Consider the following 23,262-nt stretch of genomic DNA (forward strand, 5'->3'; position numbering starts at 1 on the left):
GTGAATGGCGATCAGAAAACTTTCCTCACTTGCGTGAACTTCTACACATGACTCCATCCTCCCTTTGGTAAATATGCATTCCATTAATATGAACTCTTTCGAAAATGCATTGCTTATTGTATACTTGAATGATCTGAGAAATATAATCCAAAAATGTGTTAAGTAGTTCCATGAAGAGAAAGATGGATTATTAGAAGGATTTCTTTGCAAATTACCTTTTTAATTCATATATGAAACCGAAGTATAGTACCATCAGATCAAATTTGACACGGACTGGTTCATTTAAACTGCCTGCGAAAACCGAAACGATAACAATTTTTTCCCAGACTGCTAGAATCTGTTTTAATGTTCTGGTGAGAAACTTGATCTTTAAATATTAGTTAATTTTTACCATGGAAGGAAATGTCATAAGCTTGCTTGAAATTTTATGTTTCTAATGGAATCTCAGACACGGCTTAAGTATTTCAGTTAGCCTACTTTATCATAAACACGAGTGCTTGAATGGCCCTCGATAACATATCCTCCTGTAAATCATTCATCCAGAGTGCTCGAGAAATCGTTGTGTTGTCAGCAGAGAGCGCCGTGAATGGCGCTCCAAAAATTAGCCGAAACCACATTGAAGTCGGTTAAAAATCGGCTCATGGTCATAGTTTGCCTTGAACATCGTGAGAACTTCTAAAAGTATACATTACACAGCGTCAAAAGGCCACTTGGCCGTTATGAGACATATACGTGCAATTTACCGTAAAGGACCGGATTTGTGGGCAGAAGATTTCACCACCAGAATGCGCATAACATTCTTGCATTATTTAATCGGAATTTTTAGCCAAATAGGAAATAAAAGTCAACGCTCATTCAACGTATTCATCAGATTTTCTTTCGTGTGATATTTTTTCTGTTTTTAAAACTGTAAAGTTTGCTTAGGAGAACGCGACATGATGATATATGAATTAATTGAAGTCATTGAAGTCATTCGCTCAAGAAAATTGAAATCTAGCGTTGACTATAAAAGAGATTATTATTATAAAACGTCGTACATTTCTACGTTTTTTCTATCAGTTCGGGTCAAAATTGATAAATTTATACTATATAGCGGACAGAACCTTCTAAGTTGATATTATTTCCGTCACAAAGTTCTCTGCAAAACATTGTAAGGGGTCCCCAGCATACAGCAAATTGCTAGAATTCCCTTTCGATGATAAATAATTCTAGCAAATATGTAAAATATGCCGTTGCCAATTGTAGAGGTGTTGGTCCTTACTATCCCTACCTATTGAAAATGGCAACAAAACCACTTAGCGGACTATTTTTTAATTAAAACTCGCAACGCCCTGGAACTAGACCAACACAAAGGCACACATGTATACATGAGCATGAATAGTGAAGATAAAAATAAATTAATTAAAAACATAACAAAAAAAAAAAAAAAAAATTGCGCAAAAATGCCCACTACATTTGATGAGCTGTCAGTGTTTGCCGACTTGTCAGTCAATTCTCGACAGACTGCTGAGCTGCGGCACAGCGTTATGAGCCAAGCATTGCATGTTGTCCAACAAAAAGGGTAGCGTTGCAAGTAAGCTATACATATGGTTAATATACTATATTATATATGTGTATATGTATTTATAGATAAATGTTGCATGAAGTATGCGTGCAACAGTCAGTCATTCGGTCATAAATTGGCTGCAAACAATGTTGCCACACGGCAAAATTGCGCGCGCGCGGCCAAGCAACGCAATTATGTGTGCGGCGGAGACTTAAAATTACATATTATATATATGTATATATATGGATATATATATATCTACACCAACTATCACGCATGCGTTTACGCACAGCAATCAATCAAGTGCGGCGTGCAACGCATTTCGCTTAAACAACATTTACTACCGTAATTCTAGCTAGAGATTTCAGCTTTGTCCGCGTTCATGCCACAAATACTATAATTACAGAAGCGCGCGGCATTGCGCACGCACATACAAACATATGTATACACACATATATATATACATATATGTATATTGCGCTATGATTATTTTTGTCGATGCGCACTCACCTTTCCGTAACTATTCAACGGCCCATTAATCCAACGATCGGCCTCTAAACGGCCGCTCAGCAAAGCGCCCGTATCTGGATCGATGCGCTGCCATTCGCGCACCTCGCGCTGGAACGGCGAGCGCGGTGAGCCACCGCTATTACCATTGCGCGTCGCGCTGTCGCTGGCAGCGCTCAAAGCGTTGCTCACTATGAGGCTGTTCTGTTGTTGTTGTTGCGGTGCTTTGGCCATTGGCAAGCGATGCGCTGGATGATGTAGTTGATGGCCGAGATGTTGATGCTGTTGATGATGATGATGGTGGTTGTGATGATGATTGTTTGTTGTCGCTACTTCCATTTTATTTTAATTCAGTTTGCAATTACAATTCAGCGCGTGTCTCTGCGTGTGTATGTGCGTGCAACGCATGCTACGTGCAGTCGTTGCTTTGTTTTGCGCTGTGCGTTTGCTTGTTGTTGTAATTATATTATTATTATAATATTGTTGTTGTTGTACGACTTTATTCGCTTGTTACACTTTATGCCTGTCTCTTATACACATCTAGATGTGTATAAGAGACAGGTGTATGTGCGTGCAACGCATGCTACGTGCAGTCGTTGCTTTGTTTTGCGCTGTGCGTTTGCTTGTTGTTGTAATTATATTATTATTATAATATTGTTGTTGTTGTACGACTTTATTCGCTTGTTACACTTTATGCTGTTTGACTACTTCTTTCCACTACGTTTGCGTTTCCTGCTTGCTGGCTTGCTTGTGCCGCCGATTTCGCTATTCTATCTCTTTGGCAGCTTCTTTGTTCACTTCTAAATTAATGGCAAGTTTAATTCATTATCATAATAATAATTTACGCTACACGCGCATTGCATTTATTTACGTTTGCTACGTTCGCGGCTACCGTAACTGCTGACGCATGAACTGCCAGCTCAGCTGCTATGTAGATTTGTGTGTGCGTAAGCGTTGAAAGAGATAGTGGTGACTGTCCAGTTCACGCTCTAATTTTTACTAGCGTTTTACTGTAATGAAAGAAGATACACAGTTGCTTTTATTAGATTTTCAAGTCATAAAAATTACAGTTCTTAACATTTAGAAAGTAAAGAAAGCAAAGATTTTGGTAGCAAGAATTTAAATTTCCGCAAAAATATCTGTTATAACGTACATGAATAATAATACATTAAGAAAGTATGCTTTAAGCAAACAAAAAAAAAATATATATATATATATATAAAAGTAAATAAAAATTTTAATTCGGCAGCACCGTAGCTGTAGTACCATGCACAGGTTGCATTTCTTACAGCGCAAAGATTTTAAAATGATCGATAGATTTGCTTTGATCGGTCAGTTTGAATGGAATATTGAACAGTTCCATGAAGATGCGACATTTTCGAGCCAAATTTTGTCAGAAAAACCAACGGTCGGGGGTGGTTAGTGGGTCAGTGGAATCATCGGTTTATATTTTTTCAAATATGATGTCAAAAACGTAATCGTCTATGGCTCGGAAGCAATGATAACAGACTATTTGAGAACCGAAATTGAAGCTCGCGATCTCTGCAACATTCGGTTTTAGCATGACAGCGCCACTCCACACTCATCACATCGATCAATAGATTTATTGAGAGAACACTTCAGTGAGCAGATAATTTAAAGTTTGGGGCCGGTCGATTTATCACCAAGAGCGTGCGATGTCATACCGTTAAACTTTTTCCTGTGTAGATATGTAAATTCTATGGCCTATGCGGACAATTATTCTTCGATTACGGTCTTGCAGCAACACATCACGCGTGTCATTTATCAATTACCAGTAGAAATGCACCAACGAGTCATCGAAAATTTTACTCAATGGATGAGCTATCCGAGACGTAGCCGTGGCCAACATTTGAAAGAGATAATCTTCAAGAAATAAATGTTAAAGAATGTACTTTCGAATGATTATAAACATTCCCCATTAAATTTGAAATGTTTGTGTTGTTTTTTTCTTTTGTTTTTTTTTTTTTTTTAGAAAGGAAGGGAACCTCGAAATGGACCATTTAATTTTTTTTTTATATGTTTTATATAGACTATATATTAACGAAGACATGTGGAATTTTTCTTCTAATTTTGTTTTTAAATATAATTTTTTTAAAGTAGCAAATCGTTATTTACAAATTGATAACCGCTAATAGCCTCTAAGTAATTCACGCCACAAACTATTGTAATACTCACTGCTTAAAATAGTAAAATCTGAAATATTTGCGGACAATAATTCGAAATAAGAAAAAAAATAGTCGAAAAAATCAACAATTCATTACCAACTGGCATTAGCCAATATGGAAAAAGTAAAGAAAAAGCAACACGCGCGCAAACAGAGCAAACTAGACTGGCAGCGAATAGATAACTGTCAAGCAGCAACAGCTAGTAATGGGCAAACATGTAGAAACTGGTTGCAGCGCAGCGCTAGTAGACCTGCATGCGTCGCGCTTATATTTTTTCAATCACTTTAGACATACATGGCTGCATGTATATATATATATATATGCAAGTATAAAGCTGTGATTTTACACACATTATGCATGGGGAAAACAAAAAAGGTTTAAGTACAATTATTAACTATCGATATATAACTATATTTATTGCTATATATTATATATGTGTGCATGTCAAAATACAATGTTTACACAAAATGGGCGCAAGTTCAGCTAAGCTTGTCACCGTTAACCCACACACACACGCTTAGCAAACAACAACAACCAAACATAAAACATTCACCAACACAAAGTCGCCACTTTCAGCTGAGACTAGCTTGAAGCTGTGGCGATGCTTAATGGTCATTCATGCTCTGTTCTGACCACTATCGACTGACCGCTGCATTAGTGAGAACAAGTTTCGGTTTCCGTTGGCTTTTTTTTTTTGTTACGAAAGTTTTTGTTTTTTCTATAGCATTTTTCCACTTCTAGTTTTGCATAAACTCACTGCTACGTTTACGCCGCTACAACACATTTCTTTTCAATTTTCTACGGCAAGCGGTCTGACTAAAGCGCATATTACACCATGAAATTACCAATAGCGGCCGGCGTCAGCGTCAACGTCGACTAGAAGGAAAAAGTAGCGCACGCGACTGAGCGTTTGAAGTGCTGAAAAAATGCTGCAAAGCGCATTAAGAACAAAACACAAAGAAAAGTGTTTTTACATCAAAGTCTAGCGCAAGCCATTTTACTGCGGTGTTATTATTGTCTTTCGTTTGTTGTTGTTGTTGCTATATTTATTTTCATATTCCTTTTTTTTCTCGTGCTTTTGTAATATGCAGTCTGCTTTGCAGCTTTCAAACAGCAGTGTGTAGCGTTATTTTTTGTCTGCTTATTATGAGGTGCTAAGAACGTTGCGGGTTTATGACTTTCGTGTGATTGCTGCTTCCTTGCCTTTGATTATAGCGGTTTCTGCTGAAGTGAAGTGCCGTAAATGCATGTCTATTCAAATTTCCTACCTTGGAAAAGGTGATAGCATAATGCCACATTTGTTGAAATGTTGGCAAAAGAAATTTCATTCGATATGGCTGTTAAAACGAAACAAGTTCGCCGCTTAAGTCTTTCGTTGGTTGGCAGGTAATTCAGCGATTGACTTACAATGTATGAGATGTAATTGAATTGAAATGACAAGCAGGAAAATGTAAATATGAAATTGGAATAAAAACTCAAATTATAAGAAATTATTGAACAAAAAAAAAAAAACAATAAAATAAGGTGTATATGGAAAATAGAAAAAAAAAAAAAAAAAAAAAATAAAAAAAAAAAAAAAAAAAAAAAAAAAAAAAAAAAAATAAAAAATAAAAAAAAATTAAAAATGCATAGAATAAAAAAATATAATAAATTAAATAAAAACACATTAAAATAATTATAAAAAAATACAACAAAAAGNATATATAAAGAAAAAATATAGAAAAATGAAATAATTCAAAATTAACTAAAACAAGAAAAAAACGATAAATTAAGGTTTAACGTCGCTAGTGTACCCTGCACAAATAAAAACGTTTTCTATACTTGATTTTGATGGTTAAATTTGTATGGCAGCTATATCAGATAGTAGCGCGATCTGGAAAATTGTTTCGGATATTATAGCCTTGTTTAAGACAATAATTTATGTCGAATTTCACGAAGTTCTCTTCTCTTCTCAAAAAAAAAAAAAAATTATAATAATAATAATACAACGAAAGATTTTAATCGACGGGGTTGTATGGTAGCGATATGCTATAGTGGTCCGTTCTAGACAATTTTTTCGAAAATTACATCGCTATCTTAGACAATAATCCATGCCAAATTTTTGGATATCTCTTTTCTCTCTTTTGGATATCTCATCAAATAAAAAAGTGTTCCCTAGAAGCAGTTGATTTTGATCATTCAGTTTGTATGGCAGCTATATGATAAAGTGATTCGAACTAAACGATTTTTTCGCAGATTGTGTAGTGCGATTACCCTGTTAAATAATCCGTACAGAATATCGAGAAGATATCTTATCAAACAAAAAAGTTTCTCATACAAGGAAATAATTTTAATCGGTCAGTTTGTATGGCAACTATATGCTATAGTGAACCAATCTGAACGATTTCTTCGAAAATTTCACCGCTATGTTGGATAACAACTCTTACCAATTTTGTTGTACAATTATTTAATTTTGATTTTTATAAATATAATAAGTAAATAGAGAATAAAGCGGGCAGCCGTTCCTGTACATATATTCTCAAGAATATCTATGAATAAAAAAGGCGCAACCTCACGAAAGTTGGTATATTGATTCTTCTAAACCAAAGCCAAGCCAATAATGTGTTATAGAGTATTCATTTAGTTGAGAGAGCTCAGAAAAGCAACGATTGCTAAGAAGCTTGAACGTGTGCAAGAAGCGGCTCTTTTCTTTGGCATCTATAGTACACTACGTACAACCCACCACGGTCAATGTAAGGCTCAGGAAAGCTGAGTATTTGCAATAGGAGAAAACTGGGAATTTCTGAAATCCCATCCTTCTCCTACTACATGAGGTAAAGTTGCTGGAGAAGAGACGCTGTGAGCTATTTTACATGCGGATTAAAACTTATTAGTTATTTTCCTGTAGCATAGTTATTTCCTGTAGTACAGTTTATGGTTGCCAATGAAGCGCTTTTCAAGTTTTTCAAGCAGAGGTGGTTAACATTAAGTTAGCAGCAAATATATTTAGCCGAAGTGCTTGCTTTTTCAGGCAGATGAGCCATGATGAGCAGCATGAGGTCTGAGCTCACTCACTGTGCACTCAATGTAAGTTAAGGAGTGAGTTGAGCTTACTATCGATAGCATCAAGCGACATCATTATAAAACTCATTTGGATGTCTAACCATAACGAAATTTCTGGTAACTGTAAGGCCGGTGAGCTCAAAAGATAGAGTACCCTTGCCCCGATTACACTGGATTGGAAAAGAGTTAGGTATTCGCTGTCCTACTTCCTTTAAGCGCTTCAACGTGGGAGTGTGAGCTTGACAGCCACTGGTCAAAAAACAAGCTTGTTTGAAACTGCGAGACTCTGCTGGCTTAATGCAGACCGTATATAGAGGTAGTTGGGTGAAAAAAAATTCCATACTGTTTCAGTACATTTTTTGTTTCAGAAAATATATTTTGTTCGAAAGCATAAAAGAACCAATAATTTTACTTGACAAATTGAAAATGGTGGTTTTGCTGAATCAAATATAATAATAATTGCTTTGCATTAGCATATATGACTTATTGTAAGTTATAGTCATAAATCATTGGCTGGCACATATGATGTGAAAGTAATCTAAGCTTAAGTAACAAAGCGGTGGTTAGAGGATTCGAATTTAAAAATCATCAACTCACGTGGCTTACTCTATATCTCATCTACTGTATATGTCAAGGGCATTTCGCCGAATAAGTTTCGGCTGCAACAACAGTCACTTTCCAACTTACCAAACATAATTGTATGCGCTCACTAATTAAAAGAGCAGCAGCAAACACACGCCGTCAGTGTCTGCAGGCAGATCTCAAAGCAAAAAAAGCAACCACTTGCACACTTGCGCTCAAAATCGCTCATTAATCATTTTCATCCATATAATTATGTATAAATAAAAGCACATGCTTACTATATAAATATAACACAGCATGAATAAAAGTTGAAGTTATTGGAAGACACAGTAACCAAAAGCTTAAAAAAAGTACAAAAACAAATTTAAAAAATTAAAAAATATCTGAAAAAAGCAATATGAAGAAAAAAGACACTCAAAAGGTTTGGATATTTTCAAGTTGATTTGAACTTGACTTTGAATTTATGAAACACAAAGCAACCAGTTTTATATATATATATATTTTTTTTTATAAAGATTACAAAGGCACTTGCAAGTAATTATTGTGACTTTTTTTATGCTGCGTGCCAAGCCAGAAAGGCAAATTCGCCTTTAAATTCATATATAGTGAAGGAAAAAAATGTTATGAAAAAATTTGCGATAATTTATTAAGCTCTAATTACACCAAATTGGTGTAGTTCAGTAGTGGCGAAAATGTGCTGCAGCCAAAGCGCACGATTGCTGAGCAAGCAAGATATACTGAAGTTGAATACAATTTGTATATAAATATATATGTATGTGACTACGTCTATGTAAGCTTATAAGCACAGCTTACTGACAAGCTGACTACCCCGCTGGCTGAGTGGCTGCTTGGTGCACTGATATATTGCTACTACTTAACCATGAGCGTGGTAGGTTAGTCGAATCATTCGAAGTAGAATAGACATGTGGTTGAATTTGCCAGAAACAATGTTAAAAAGTCTTAATTTAAATAAAAATATATGTGAGGCGATTAAAAAAACGAGAACTTTTGACCAAATTTTCCGATAAAAATATTTTTTAAGAGGTTATATACAGTTAAAATTTTCAAAGAAACGATTATTTTTTATTTATTTTTTTTTTAAAGTATATATATTTGAAAATACACACCGAAATTTTTGAAGTCGCAAATTTTAAGCGCGTTTTTATCAAAATGGTGTTTTTAAAGTCGGCGACCAACATTAATCGAAAACGACTGAACCGATTAGTCGATTTCAATACAAGCATCCTAAATATATTTTTAGTAATTAATCGCAGATTTTTTGCACTGATTAATATTTTTTTCTAAATAATTTAAGGCCGAAATTTTATTAAAAACCGATTTTTTTTTATTTATTATTATTATTATTATTTTTTTTTTTTTTTTTTTTGAGAAATTTTGTCGCACAATTTTATTTTGCTTATTCCTTTTGTTAATTACTAGATTTAAAATTATTTTAATGAAATATGTTTTCTTTCTGTATTTTTACTAATACTATGTCTTAAGATACAGAATACTAAAAGATACCATAACATGTTAAAAATTGTCGCTGAATTTTTTTTGGAAATTTCGCTTATTTCGGCCTTATAACTTTATATGACCCCTTAATTAAGAAGTTGAGAAAAAAAATTTTTTGGGCAGAAATTTACCTTAGACACAGATGTGTATTTAATTTAATTTTAAAATTTTTTTTTCTGTTATGGCACAGGCAGTGTACTAATTGCTATTAAAAGCAAATTTTATCGCTCATATTTAATATGTCTTAATGTAATCCTGATTTTTCTAGATTCTTTTAGACATAAAACATCTATGAATTGTTAGGCTAAGCTAAGTTAGGGCAACAGCTGAACAAGCCGGACGAAGCGCTTTGAGCCTGTCACAAATTTGTTGTAATCACTAATATCCATATCGGCTGTTTCGCAAGATTTTCCGTAGGTATGACTGCCGAAATGTTTCAACCTCAGTCCAGACAATGTAGTAGAAAATAGATGGATGTTTCTTATTAATTAGACAGTACGGTAGAATGATATTTCTACCTCAACCGTAACGGTTAACGTGCCCTAATGGCATGCGTGTCATATATTCATTAGAATAAAGGGCACCTAGAATTTCTTACTACGAAATTTTCAAACCGCTAATTTGAGAAAATAATAATAATAATGAGCCGAAGGTCCTGGCAGCCAGTGCTCCTTTTTTTCGTGTAAACAAAATAATTATATTATTTTTTTCACATTTATAAATAAATAAAATAATAACAATTTAAAAAAATAATGACTCCTACTTGCTTTGGTTATTACTAAATATCAATCAGAAAAGAAAAAAAAATGTTACCAATAGATAAACTAGTGCCTGATCAAAACTGTTATTTTTTTTATAATTTTTACAAATCTCCGTTTCAGATACCTATTCAAAAATCAAGTTAAAAAATTCTAAAAAAATTAAAATTCTAAACTAATTTAAGGCCGCAAGTATCACCCGGTTGTATGATGCTCTTTAAAAATTAGATTAAAAACTGAAGAATCAATTTCAAAATACAGATATTTGAAGATTTTGATTATATCTACGCTTGCAGAAATTCTTTTGTGTTGAACTCTAGTTAACATAACCTAAATTAAGTTATTTTGATCGATTTATGCTAAATGGGTGCTCAACAATACAAACAAACTACTTTTGCTTACTATTTTATTTATATTTTTTTATTTTGTTTGAAATAAATAATTTGAATTTGAATATCTGTAATTATTATTCTTCTACGTAGGAAGCTAAGAACAAATATAATAAGATATTTTTCGAAAACTTTCAATCAGTTATTAATTAGTATTTTTTTATCTATTTATCTATATATTTCTAATATAAACTATCTTATTATGTGTAAACCAAGCCACAAATGGTATGTGAAAAAAGATCAAAAAAGGTATGAAAATAGATTATAAACAAAAATACACAAAAAATATGTATACAAATTAATATGAAAAAAATTGAAAAATATATATAAGAAAAAAGTTGTAAAAAAAATATATCTATGTATATATATATATAAATTGAAACCAACTTTTAATTTTTCGTGAACTTCACTTTTCCACAAAAGCCTTAAAAACTTCATACAATAGCTCGTTGATGACACGCTATGCTGATTTTCTATACAATTCGTAATTAACATCAAACTTCAAACTCATGCGCATACAATATGCACACAACTGAAAATATAACAAAAGGCGAAACTCAAATAATAACTGACTGAAGTTGGCTGACAGTGAATTTGAGTTGAACAATAATTTGTCACCGCAAAAGGCAATTGAGTTAACACTATTGGATATTAACGAACTTCACTGCAAACCTGTAGCAATAAATGCAGGAATGGGTGACTGTCGAATGCTGGTAAATTGTACATGAAATAGAGAACGGCATATTTGACTTGAGCTATTAAGGAAAAATAAAACTAAAAGTAAAAACAAAAATTAACAACTAAAAGTAAAAACCAAAAGTACCAAAAAGTGTGCGCGAAATCGAAAGCAAACGTCAATAAACAGTTCAAAGGCATCGCCTGTGGACGGCAGTAAAGCGTTTAGCTGGTAATTGCTGCCGCCGACGTCACCGCTAACTAACAGTAATTGCAATGACCTTCACTGCACAGTTGCCTACATTGAGTGGAACTGCATAGTTGTTGCAAGCGGTTAGGTGGACAGTCGCTAAGCGATTGCTTTCGATTGTGATTCGTCACATGCAAATAGTTTGGCATAGAAAAAAATTGATAAAAAAGACAAACAAAAATAGTTTGGAACAGAAAAAAGTTATTAAAAACAAAAAATGATAAATAAATAAAAATTTGGAACCGAAAAATATTAATAAAAAACACAAAAAATTATAAAAATAAAAAATAAATGAAAAATAAAAAAAAATTAAAAATGCATAGAATAAAAAAATATAATAAATTAAATAAAAACACATTAAAATAATTATAAAAAAATACAACAAAAAGGAAAAACCTATACTTCGGTTATATTCTAGCAATAATACCCCTCACATATACAAAACGATTCTATTTCAAACTTGATTTTCATTTGTCAGCTTGTATGACAGCCTTATGATCTAGTGATTCGATCTGAATGACTCCTTCGAATATAGTACCATTGGCTTGTGCAATAATCCGTGTAAAATCTCGTGAAAATATTTCAACAAATAAACAAGCTTTTCATATAAGAAAATAGTTTTGATTGGTCAGATTGTACGGCAGCTATATGATATAATAGTCCGATCTAGAAAATTTCTTCAGTTATTATAGCCTTGCTTTGAAATATTAGTAATGCCAAATTTTGTGAAGTTACCTCAAAAGTTAAAAAAGTTTTCAATACAAAAACTTGACTTTCATCAAACAGTTTGTATGACAGCTATATGATATAATAAACTGATTTAGAAAAGTTCTTCACGGATTGTAACATTGCTTTGGAAAATAATCCACGCTAAATTTCGTGAAGAAATCTTGTCAAATAAAAAAGTTTTTCATACAAAATCTAAATTTTGATGGAACAGTTTGTATGGCAGCTATATGTTATAGTTGTTCGATTTTGACAATTTCTTTGCTGATTACACAATTATCTTACGCAAAAACTCATGTTGAATTTCATGAATATATCTCACCAAGCAAAAAAGTTTTCCATACAAGGACTTGGTTTTGATCGTTCAGTTTATATGGCAGCTATATGGTGTAGTGCTCCGATTTCGGTGGTTCTGAAAGATAATCGACTTTTTGGGGAGAAAAGAACGTGTGCAAAATTTCAAAATTATATCTCATGAACTGAGGGACAATACAGACAGACATAGCTGAATCAACTCAGCTCCTTCTGATGATCATTTAAATATATAATATATGTACATTCATATATTATAAAGTCTCCAGTGTTAACCCCTGTGTATTATAATTTTCGTGGTAAACTTATTACGCTCTGTGCGGCTAAAAAAATAAGAAAAAATGTAACCAAATAAAAAAAATAAAATTATATAAAATCCAAATCAAGTTTGTGGCTTAAGTCTTTTGTATGCTCACTTAAATCACCAACAAAAGCGAACGCAATTGTGGAAAAATTAAGGCAAATTGTAACTCTAGATGTGAAACAAACAAATTGAAATTAACACAAAAATAAAAAAATAAAAAAAATACAAAAAAAAAAGAAAAAATATGCAAGAATAAAAATAAAAAAATTGTTTATTGCAAAAATTGCTGGGGCTCAGAGTGGCAGTTGCGGTGGCGTTTGAGATTTGTCTGTCACTCTAACCGCTGACGACAGCGACGGTGGCGGTGGTGTTGGCGATTTCCCGCTGCTGTTTTGCTGTTGGGAAGGTTTCTGCCGTTACAAACTTACACACTTACAGCGTTTCACGTCTACAGTGCCTACGTAATGCGGTCGTTCTCGCTGTTGTAACGACAATTGTGATTTGCGCCTTTCCTTTCATTAATGATATCAATTACAAAATTAAGCTGTGCAAATTGTTGACTACACGGCTGTAAGCCCGGTATGCACCATGGCTAACCATAGGTGTAGGTGGACAGGCAGCAGACACACAAAACTGTTTCGTAAGACATCGAGATGCCGTTGGTGCAATGAGCATTCGAGTGTATCACTTACGTGAAATGAAAAAAAAAAAAGTGTGAGAAGTGAGAAAATCTAACACTTCCTATTGACAATGGCACCATAATATACAATAATTATGCACAAGACTGACACTACCTACATTTAACTTAGTAAATACATTGTAGTTCACATTGAGAAAGCTGAATTCATCAGTTTATAAAGCGATACTAAACTGCTGGTCCTCAGCACAAACAATGTGTGAGAAGTCCTAAAGAACAAAGACTCAATCATAAGTTCAAAGAATGGTAAAATTTTACTTTTAATTTTTTCAAAAAATCTGGGTCAGAACAAACTAAAGTCGGAAATGCTTTAGTACTGTTTAATATTGAATATATGTTATCTAGTATATAATGAAAACAATTCGACCAAAAGCTTCATCGATAGATGGCGCTCTTGCTAAAATTTTTGATTTCTATTGATTTGATTTTTTGACTCTATCAATAGATAAATGTTGGTCAAAAGTTTTCCTGATAGGTAGCGCTCTTGTTAAGATATATCCAGAAATCGAAGTTACATGATATTAAATAATAATGTTATATCGCATAAGTCGCTCCTTAAATGAAAATTTTTCGATACCACAATGACAGGAGAGTCAGAAAACAACAAACGAAAATCACATAGACAGAGATTGGATAGTGAGATTTCGTAGATGACTAATTTAAAGCTCAAAAAAGCTCTTTACAAAGCTTTTTAATAAAATCCTGGTCAGAACAGTAAGTTTTTCGGAGGATCAGAAAATCACAAAGATAGAGATATAATAGTGAGACTTTTTTTGTGACCTCTTAAAAGATCGAAAGCTCTTTATAAAGATGTTCAATGGGATTATGGTCACAACAGTAAGTTTTTCGGAGGGTTAGAAGATCACAAAAAATAGAGTCTTTTTAGGTAACCTATTAAAAGCTCAAAAGCTCTTTACAATGGAATCATGGTCACAATATTATGTTTTTTGGCGGGTTTTGGGACAGCGATGTGACCTACTAAAAGCTTAAAAGCTTTTTACAAAGCTTCTCATTGGAATCATGGTCGCAACAGTAGGCTTTTCAGAGGATCAGAAAATAACAAAAAAAACCGAGGCTTCTTATGTAGTTAACCTGTTAACGGCTCACAAGTTTTTTACAAAGCTTTTCAGAAAACACTGGCTGACTGGTTCTGACTCATCTGAGTTATAGTGCAGACTTTGCGCTTTTATTTAGTCAAAAAATTTATTTTTAACTTTTAGTTAAATTAAACAAATGTATTAATCAGTACTGAAATATTGATATGGAGTTATCAAATAAATATTTGAAAAATATTTTTTTAATGTATTTAGAAATGTTTTCGAAAAATTTAGCTATTTCTAAATCAGTCACTAGCTAACGCTTAACAATTTTATATATTTTTACGGTATAATATTGGAAATTAGGATCATATTTGGGGAAATTGCAAATTTTTCGAACATTGTTTTACCCTTATTATAGAGAAGTATGTCGTTCTATTGATAAAGATTAGATCAGAAATACAACTTTTGTCATTAATAACCAGTAAAAATACCATTAATAATAATATTATAAATATTATATATATTATTAAAATAATTTTATACATAAGCTTTATTATTGTTGATTTCTAACGGACTGACTACTATTACTTTGCTTACAGGCACCTTTAGAAATAACGCATCTTTTGGACTTTTCGAAAGTGAAGTAAAAATTTATACTGTTTAATTGTTTTCAATCGACTTTTTACATACCAAAGAGATTAACAAACAATGGCAGCAAGCAAAAATCTCGCATTTTTGTATATAAAAATTCCACACGTATTGTGAAACGTTAAAACAAAAATAGATTAGTGTGCCATAGTCAAAAATCAATCAAGCCAAACAATTGCTATATATGCATGAAAAGTGTTGTGCCATATAAGTATATATTTATTGCACAATATTTGTATACATAATTTCTATGGCACTTGATTTAAGCCTCCAACACACGCATGCACGCGCTCAGATTTATTTCCTGCAACACCCACTCGCCTTCGCAAAGGTAAAATAAGCACGCAGTTGCAATGTCACTTACAGCCACCGAACATATTATTTTCTATTGCCAACAAAAAAAAAAAGCAACCGCAAAAGCGAGGCACACAAATATGATTCAAATCAATTGTGGCAATACATAAATATTCACTAACACATGTTTGTATATATATGTACATACATGCACGCAAATAAATATTTATTTAGTGTGTAGCCACAATAAATCAGCAACTTTTGTTTTCTCTTGTTTGGTGAGACAATTAAACATGTGAAATCTTCCGCAATTGAAATTCAATATTATTTATTAGGCTTTCGAAACCACTGCACACCTGAGTGACACTGCCAGTCGGCGGCGTGAAACAATTGTTTATAGTAAATATAATTATTTTTTTATTATTATTTATATTAATACATCAGCAGTCGCAGATGTGGGTGCTGATGCTGCGTGTTAATTTTGTTATATTGTTATTAAACAAAAGATCACGTAGCGCCTTTTAAATTGAGTCGCACAATTTTCTATTTAAAATCACATATCTCTACAAATATGGAGCGCTTAAGACTTAATAGTTTGCGTAAAATACTAAGACTACTTACTACGACTTCGGTAGCAGGAAAAAAAGCTATAAGTGGAAGAATAGTATAGTTTCGATAAATATTAAGTAATATTAAGTGTATAAAAAAAAAATACGAACAACAGCAAAAACATTTGAAATCCTTTGGGTGAATTTTGAATTTTAATACCTACTAGGCAAATATGTAGGTTTGAGTTGTGACCTTACTTAGAAATTAATAATTAAAGAAATAATCGGATAGATATTTTCGCAATAGAATTGTTCATACCATATGAACACATCCCTGCATTGTTCTAATAACTCATCCAAATATCAATTAGAGGACAATGCAAAAACACCCAACAGCGCCAACATAACAGCGAAGTACCCAACAAACAGAAAGACACAATAAAACGAATCACCGTAGCGGACGGACATACAGGCGTCAAAATTATACAGCAGCAGCAATATCAACAACAACAACAACACAAACAGAATCTTTGAAGATTAATGCGGGAATAAGTAGCCACATCAGGTTTTATTTAAAATTTATAGTATACTTATAAATCACCCCTCAAGTTGTATTATAATTGTATTTATATTCCAAATAACCCAAATTATAAGTTTTTTCGTTTACATTCATCGCTTTATGAATTTCAAATTTCTTATATTAAAAGTTCCTTTATGAAAGAACTTACAATATTCAATTTAAAAATTTGTATTTTACAAAGTTTCGATTTCCGAAACACTTAATAAAATGTTCTATGTCCGAATTTAAAAAAATTGGTATTTCATTTTTAAGTTTGGTTTTTTCAATACTCGACTTTAGAATTTGCGCAGTAAATTTTTCGAAATTTAATATTCGAAATTCGTATTAAAACCCTTTTCATTTAAATTTTTCGACTCACTAATTTCAAATTTCTAATATTAAAATTTTTTATAATCGACTATTCGATTTAGAAATGTGTATTGTTTGAATTTTTCGACTTTCGAAATATTTAGCGAAATTTTGTTGTTCGAATTTCCAATAGTTGAATTTCGAATTTAACATTTTTTATTCATTTTTTTTTTGATTTTCGAAATATTAAAAACACTTTTTTTGTTCGAATTTCCAATATTTGAATTTCGAATTTAAAAATTTTGGTATTTGAATTTTTTGATTTTTAAATGTGCATTATCCAATACTCAAAATTTCGAATTTACGTAGTAAATTACGTAGTAAATTTTCCGAAAATTCTCATATCAAAGTTTTTATTATTGATTTAAGTTAAATTAAGCAGCATCTCAATGATGTATGTACATGTAAGTATGGTGGCAAATGTGAATATAATAATTAAAGATATGACTTGATGGATACTGCATATGTATGTATGTTCATTAATTCTTTTATACCCAATTTCCAATATTCGAAAATGGAATTCAAAACTTTTTTGTTTAAATTTTTCGATTGTTTCCAATTTCTTATATTAAAAATTTTATGATCGAATTTCCAATATTTGATTTAAAATCTTGTATTGTTCAAATTTTTCGATTTTTGAAATATTTAGTAAAATTTTCACAGTTCCAATTTTCAAAATTTGATTTGAATTAAAAAAAAATTTAATCTGTTCGAACTTCCTATATTTAAATTTTGAATTTAAAACTTTGGGTATTTGAGTTTTTTGATTTTGAGTTTGATTTTTTCAGTACTCGAACTTTCGAATTTGTAAAGTAAATTTTCGACTAGAGTCGAAGACTTTTAATTTAAATCTATATCGGTGGAATATCAGAAAGATCAGTGGAAACTATTTTGAAAGATTTATTGGGACTATATATGCATGTATGTTTGTATTTTCGTAATAAAATATTTATTTTATTTTGTACTATGCTGAAAACAAAATGTTTATAGTTAGTTGATTTTACGTTGTTTATATTGTTTAAATTACAATTTTATGCTTTCGAATTAAAATGTTTTTTGTATTTTCCAATGTTCGAAGTACATTCTTTTTTTATTTTAAAATATTTCTATGTTCGAATTTTCAACAATCGCGTTTCCAACTAATATTTTACATGTTCGATGTCCGAATTTTTAATATTTGATTTCTTTAGTACTTGAATTTTCGATGTTCGAATGTTTTATATTTGAATTTCGAATTCGAATTAAATTTTCGTATATTCGAATTTTAGATTTATAGTTTCTTTGATACTCAAGTTTTCGAATTTCGAATTTGCATTGTAAAATTTTCGAAGTTCGAAATGTTCATAAATTTAGAATAGCAAATTTTTTTGTAAATTTTGTATATTCGAATTTTGGGTTTCTTTCGTACTCAAATTCTCGAACTTTCGTAGTAAAATTTTTGAAGTTCGAAATATTCATAGTCGAATTCGGAAGAGACTTGTTAATATTTTTTTTTTTCATTAATGCGCTTTTAAAGGCTCGAGTACTCATTGATATATAAGTCGATGGTCGAAGTCTAACATAAATTGTATAATAAATACGCTTTTTCGGCATATTATTTGTTTTTTAATAAATTTATAACTTTGTTTTACAAAGAAAATTTTTCAAACTCTGAGCACAAACACGTATATCGGTTAATTAACGCACCGCGAAATGCATTTTAAAGAATTACACACACATGCGAGCCACTATATGTTGTAAGCAAGCGTTCATGTGCCAAGCTATCTACCATTCCATCATTTTGGCGTCACACATGTCACGCGATTCATTTCGCAAACGTCCGACCCGATTGACGTTGACACAATCAGAATGATTGCCCCACAAAAAAAAAATTACATAATTTAAAATGAAGTGAGGCTTAGTACAAAGCAAAATGTAAACTGCCAACAATAACAACAAAGCGCATAAGGTCAGTTATCGAACTGTCTGTGGCTGCCACACTTTCAACAGACAAATTGCGCTAAATGCTGCTGCGTCAGTCAGGCTGATAAACATTTTCTGGCGTACCTCTTTGTATGTATGTGTGTGTAGAATTTACATTTAACAGGCCAACAACAACAAAAATAAAACGGAATAAATATAGGTAAAATAATCGTGCGTTTGTTGACCGATATATTCATTTAAAATTTTTGTGACATTTTTCACGCGCGCCACGCCATGTCAATGTACAACCATAACAAAAAGTATAAACTTTTTGCACAGTTGCGCGCCTGCTCCCAATAATATAGTTTTTGTTTATTTATTTATTTTTTCTTTTCGTTTGCCTTACAATCTCATGCTGGCTTGGTACTTTGCATGTCGCGCTTGCTCTCATTAAAATGTGGTGTACAGTAGCTGCCACGGCAGGCGGTGACACGTTCTAATTTATGCCTCGATATGTTGATTATATGTGACTGTAGGTTAAATTTTTAGGTCTACAGTGAATTGGGTGCTTTACAATACATATATAAGTTGAATCGAATGTATGAATTTGTGAAAATTTATATCGAATGTTAGATTTTCTTATTTCTTATACATATAATCGGAAATTTAATTAATTTGTTTTTTCATTTAATAATGATCTACTTCGTGAATAAAATAATAATAAACATTAAAATTCGGGGTTGACGTTTGTTTGGACAACAGCGTCAGGTTCGTTGCTTAAGTCATTTGTGTCATCAGTAAATAAGAGCATAAATTTATCAATCAAAATTAATGCAATGAAAAAACAAACAAAAAATACAAAATCAAGTACAAACTTGAGCTGCGCTAGAGGCATAACACCCTTCACTGGTGAATTTCTTTTAGCATAAAGGGTATACAATTATTTTTATTTTGAGTTCGAGCAGTCAATTTGTATGACTGGTAAATGTTGTAGTGCTTCGATTTAAATGAATTTTTCGGAAATGGCATTGTTACCTTAGACAATAATCAGTGCCAAAATTTGTGAAAATATTTTCTCAAAATAAAAAGGTTTTCCATAAAAGAATTTGATTTTGGCCAGTCGTTTTATGTGACAGCTAATTGCTATAGTGCTCCGATCTGAGCATTTTGTTCGGAGATTGTAGCGTTGCCTTTAATAATAATCAGTACCAAATTTCGTGAAGATATTTTGTCAAACAAAAAGTTTTCCTTAAAAGAACATGATTTTGGTCGATCACCTTGTATGACAGCTATATCCTATAATCGTCATATATCGACGTTTCTGACAAACGAGCAGTTTCTTGGGGATAAGAGTATATCGTCGCCTAAAATGCAAAACAACGTATCATCAAAAAAAAATTTTTAATTTTTCATTGCTAACGTTTGACTATTAGCATAAATTTTTCAGCTTTTACTGTCAGATAACCACTATATAACCCATATATAACCAATATATAACAAACATATAACCAATATGTAACCAACACATAAGCAATATATAACCATTTTATAACCAAAACTCAAATTTATGTATGAGTGGTTTCTATTATATTGCTTTTTCTTCGCCTGCAAATTTTTGAAAAGTGATGTTACGCTGTTTTGCATTATAAATGACGATATGTGTAAAATTACAGATCGATATACATACACAGCAATGCTAGAGTCCCATGGCATTTTCTTCGCGGTGTTACAAATTTCATGTTCCCTGTTCAAATTAAAAATTATAAAAAAAGTCTAAAGCTTTTAACTAATTTTAACATTTTAACAGTAATGATAAAGTTTATAAAAAAGCTTTATTGAAATATCCTTGCACTATTTAAACAATCTAAAAGACTGCTAATATAATTGAAAATTTTCATAAAGTGTTATAAAACAGTTATATTGCTTCATGTATTATATTTAATAATATAGTAAGTGGCTTTCCTATTCATTTCAATAATTTCTAACCTGTTTTACGCCTCCATAGTACATTAATCAAGATCGTGTCAACTTTTGAAAGCTTTCAAATATGCAATAAAATAAAGTGAGAGCGAAATAAATATCAATACTTAAGAAATCCGGTTAATTAAGTTCCGCCTTCGCTATCTACATATATAATAAAAAACTATTACAATCCAATGTCCACTATTTGCAGTTATTTGAGTGCATAGAAAATATGAAGCTATTATAATATCAGGAGTTAATTGTTAATTCAATTTTTTTTTTTATATTATAAGCCATTTATTTTATATTAATTTATTTTAATTTATTTTTAATCCGTTTTAATTTTATTTCATTTATATGTATTTTTTTTTTATTTACCAGGACAGCTACAGATCGATCGGCGGTACCATTGAATATGTATGTACAACGCCTGCCTCAAAATCGGAATATTCCCTTAACCTTGGATAAAGCAACGGCTGGTGCTAAACAGTAAGAGGAAAAGGAGCTACAAACTTGCCATCAGCATACCGCCCACTATGCTTGCTTGACACAGCGGGAAGATCACTTAAATCCAGACTCGAAACGGCTTTCAACGAGGAGGAGGAGTTTCCTCTAGACAACATGACTTTAGACCCGGCGGATCAACTCTACAAAATGTGTTATCGAAAATGTAAAAGCCGCACAGCGCAGATGACAAAGAGTAAATACAACAGAATAGTGTTGCTGGCGACTTTAGAAGTCCGAAATATCTTCAATAGCGCTAGAAGAATGGATATGAATTACGTTTTCGAAAAAATCTTTGAAATTCCCGACTACTTCAGAGCTGTAGTGCGGAGCTACCTTAGTAACAGAAAACTGATTTACCTAACTAAAGAGGAATCACGACGGGTAGCGGTCACGTCAGGAGCAGCAAAATTATCCGTTCTAGGGCCAGAATTGCTAGGCGAACGACATTGTAGTAGTAATTACAGCAAGATACTCAGAAAAGGCTCGAAAAAAGCTTCATCAGGTCATGATGCAAGCATGGCTCCGCTCACACAACCACCAGCTCGCTACACAAAAAACGGAGCTACTACTGCAAACAAATGAACGGGGTATGTGTTATAAGAATGCAAACGATTACGGCTATATTTGGGACACAAAAAACTGTAAATATTAAGATATTCTTAGGACACAAAAAACTGTAAAATATTACCAGAGACTACGCTTCTGGGTGCAAATCTAGCACGCCACAGGAAAGGCAGCGAAAATCTCCTCCAAACTTAGCAGACATAAGACTAACACAGGAGGCCTCAGCCAAGAAAATAAGAAGCTCTTAAGGTCGCGACGCCCTATTATACGGAACTGAGATCTGGACATTAACATTTTTCCATACGAAAGGAAAAAACTATAAGAGCTAAAAAAAACATCTGATAATAACAAGAGGGCAATAGAACAATTAAAGAAAAATACAATACCAACATGGCAACAAAGATGGGAGAATGAGAGTCGCTGTGGATGATCGGGTATGCTAATAAAAGGCCTAGACTTATGGACAAGAAGTAAATTCGGAGAAGTCGTACCTCCACAGAATAGGAAGAGTCGAAGAGCCCTCATGCTGACCGGGGACCATGGTAATGAAGTAACGCAAATGTGATCCCAGGGTAGGCGACGATTCCTTAGAGGGGGAGTTTTTAGTGACCTGCAAGTGCCACATATCGTTGCTGTGATGATGGCAACAGCACTGATGATGCGGGAGACATTTTCCACCCCGTCACCCGCAATACATATAAAATACGTACATAAATAAATAAATACCATAAATTGAATTCCAAAAAATATAAAATTATAATTTAAGTTTAAATATTACTTTTAGTTTTGGGATCACAGACCATTGATCAAATTTTTAAATCAAAATTTATTTATTTATAATATTATTTGTAAACATCAATGTTGTTTATCTGTGTTTTTACTTTGATTGATTGCCTTGACATATTTCTTTTATCTAATTTAATCTTTTTTTATTATAAATCGACATAAATTAACATAAAACACAACAATCTACTATAAAACCAAACAAATCATTAAATTTTTTTGCCACAAGCCCAACCACTCTTATTAAAACCATTCCCCTTTCTCAAAGAAACTCACCAGCTCATTAGTCCCAAATGAATATGCTAGCCTATATACATATGTACATACGCCTAACGCACTTCAATATCTGCGTCTGACATTTATGCCTCAATCATGTTTTGCCTTATTTGAAATTTTAATCAACTTTGCTCAACAAGAATTCTTTCAGTCATTCAAAGTTGCGGCTTTGGCAGCTTGACGCTTGAGGAAATGTGTACAAACATGCTTATATATAAATATATATTATAGATATGTACGAGTGTACATATAACATAAAAAAKAAAACAATGCGTTTTTTATAAGCAGCACTATGTGCTTCTGTTGAGCTTTATTACAAAA

General features: G+C 32.3%; 1 protein-coding gene and 1 long non-coding RNA gene across 8 annotated transcripts in view; both read right to left on the minus strand.

Annotated features, from left to right (window-relative positions):
• Positions 1 to 2,570, minus strand: part of LOC108977463 — a 56,467-nt gene extending 53,897 nt beyond the window's left edge. For all 6 annotated transcript variants that reach the window (XM_018947155.1, XM_018947156.1, XM_018947152.1 and 3 more), the window contains exon 1: positions 2,057 to 2,570. In XM_018947155.1, the coding sequence (XP_018802700.1) occupies positions 2,057 to 2,392 (336 nt within the window). In that variant the 5' untranslated portion in view covers positions 2,393 to 2,570. The remainder of the gene's footprint in view (positions 1 to 2,056) is intronic.
• A 51-nt stretch (positions 2,571 to 2,621) lies between these two features.
• LOC108977465 overlaps positions 2,622 to 23,262 on the minus strand; it is a 92,579-nt gene continuing 71,938 nt past the window's right edge. For both annotated transcript variants that reach the window (XR_001994037.1, XR_001994036.1), the window contains exon 4: positions 2,622 to 3,063. This is a non-coding gene — a long non-coding RNA (uncharacterized LOC108977465). The remainder of the gene's footprint in view (positions 3,064 to 23,262) is intronic.

Source organism: Bactrocera latifrons, unplaced genomic scaffold (genome assembly GCF_001853355.1).
Source record: "Bactrocera latifrons isolate USDA-ARS-PBARC rearing strain unplaced genomic scaffold, ASM185335v1 scaffold_9, whole genome shotgun sequence".
In the NCBI taxonomy this organism is placed as follows: domain Eukaryota; kingdom Metazoa; phylum Arthropoda; class Insecta; order Diptera; family Tephritidae; genus Bactrocera; species Bactrocera latifrons.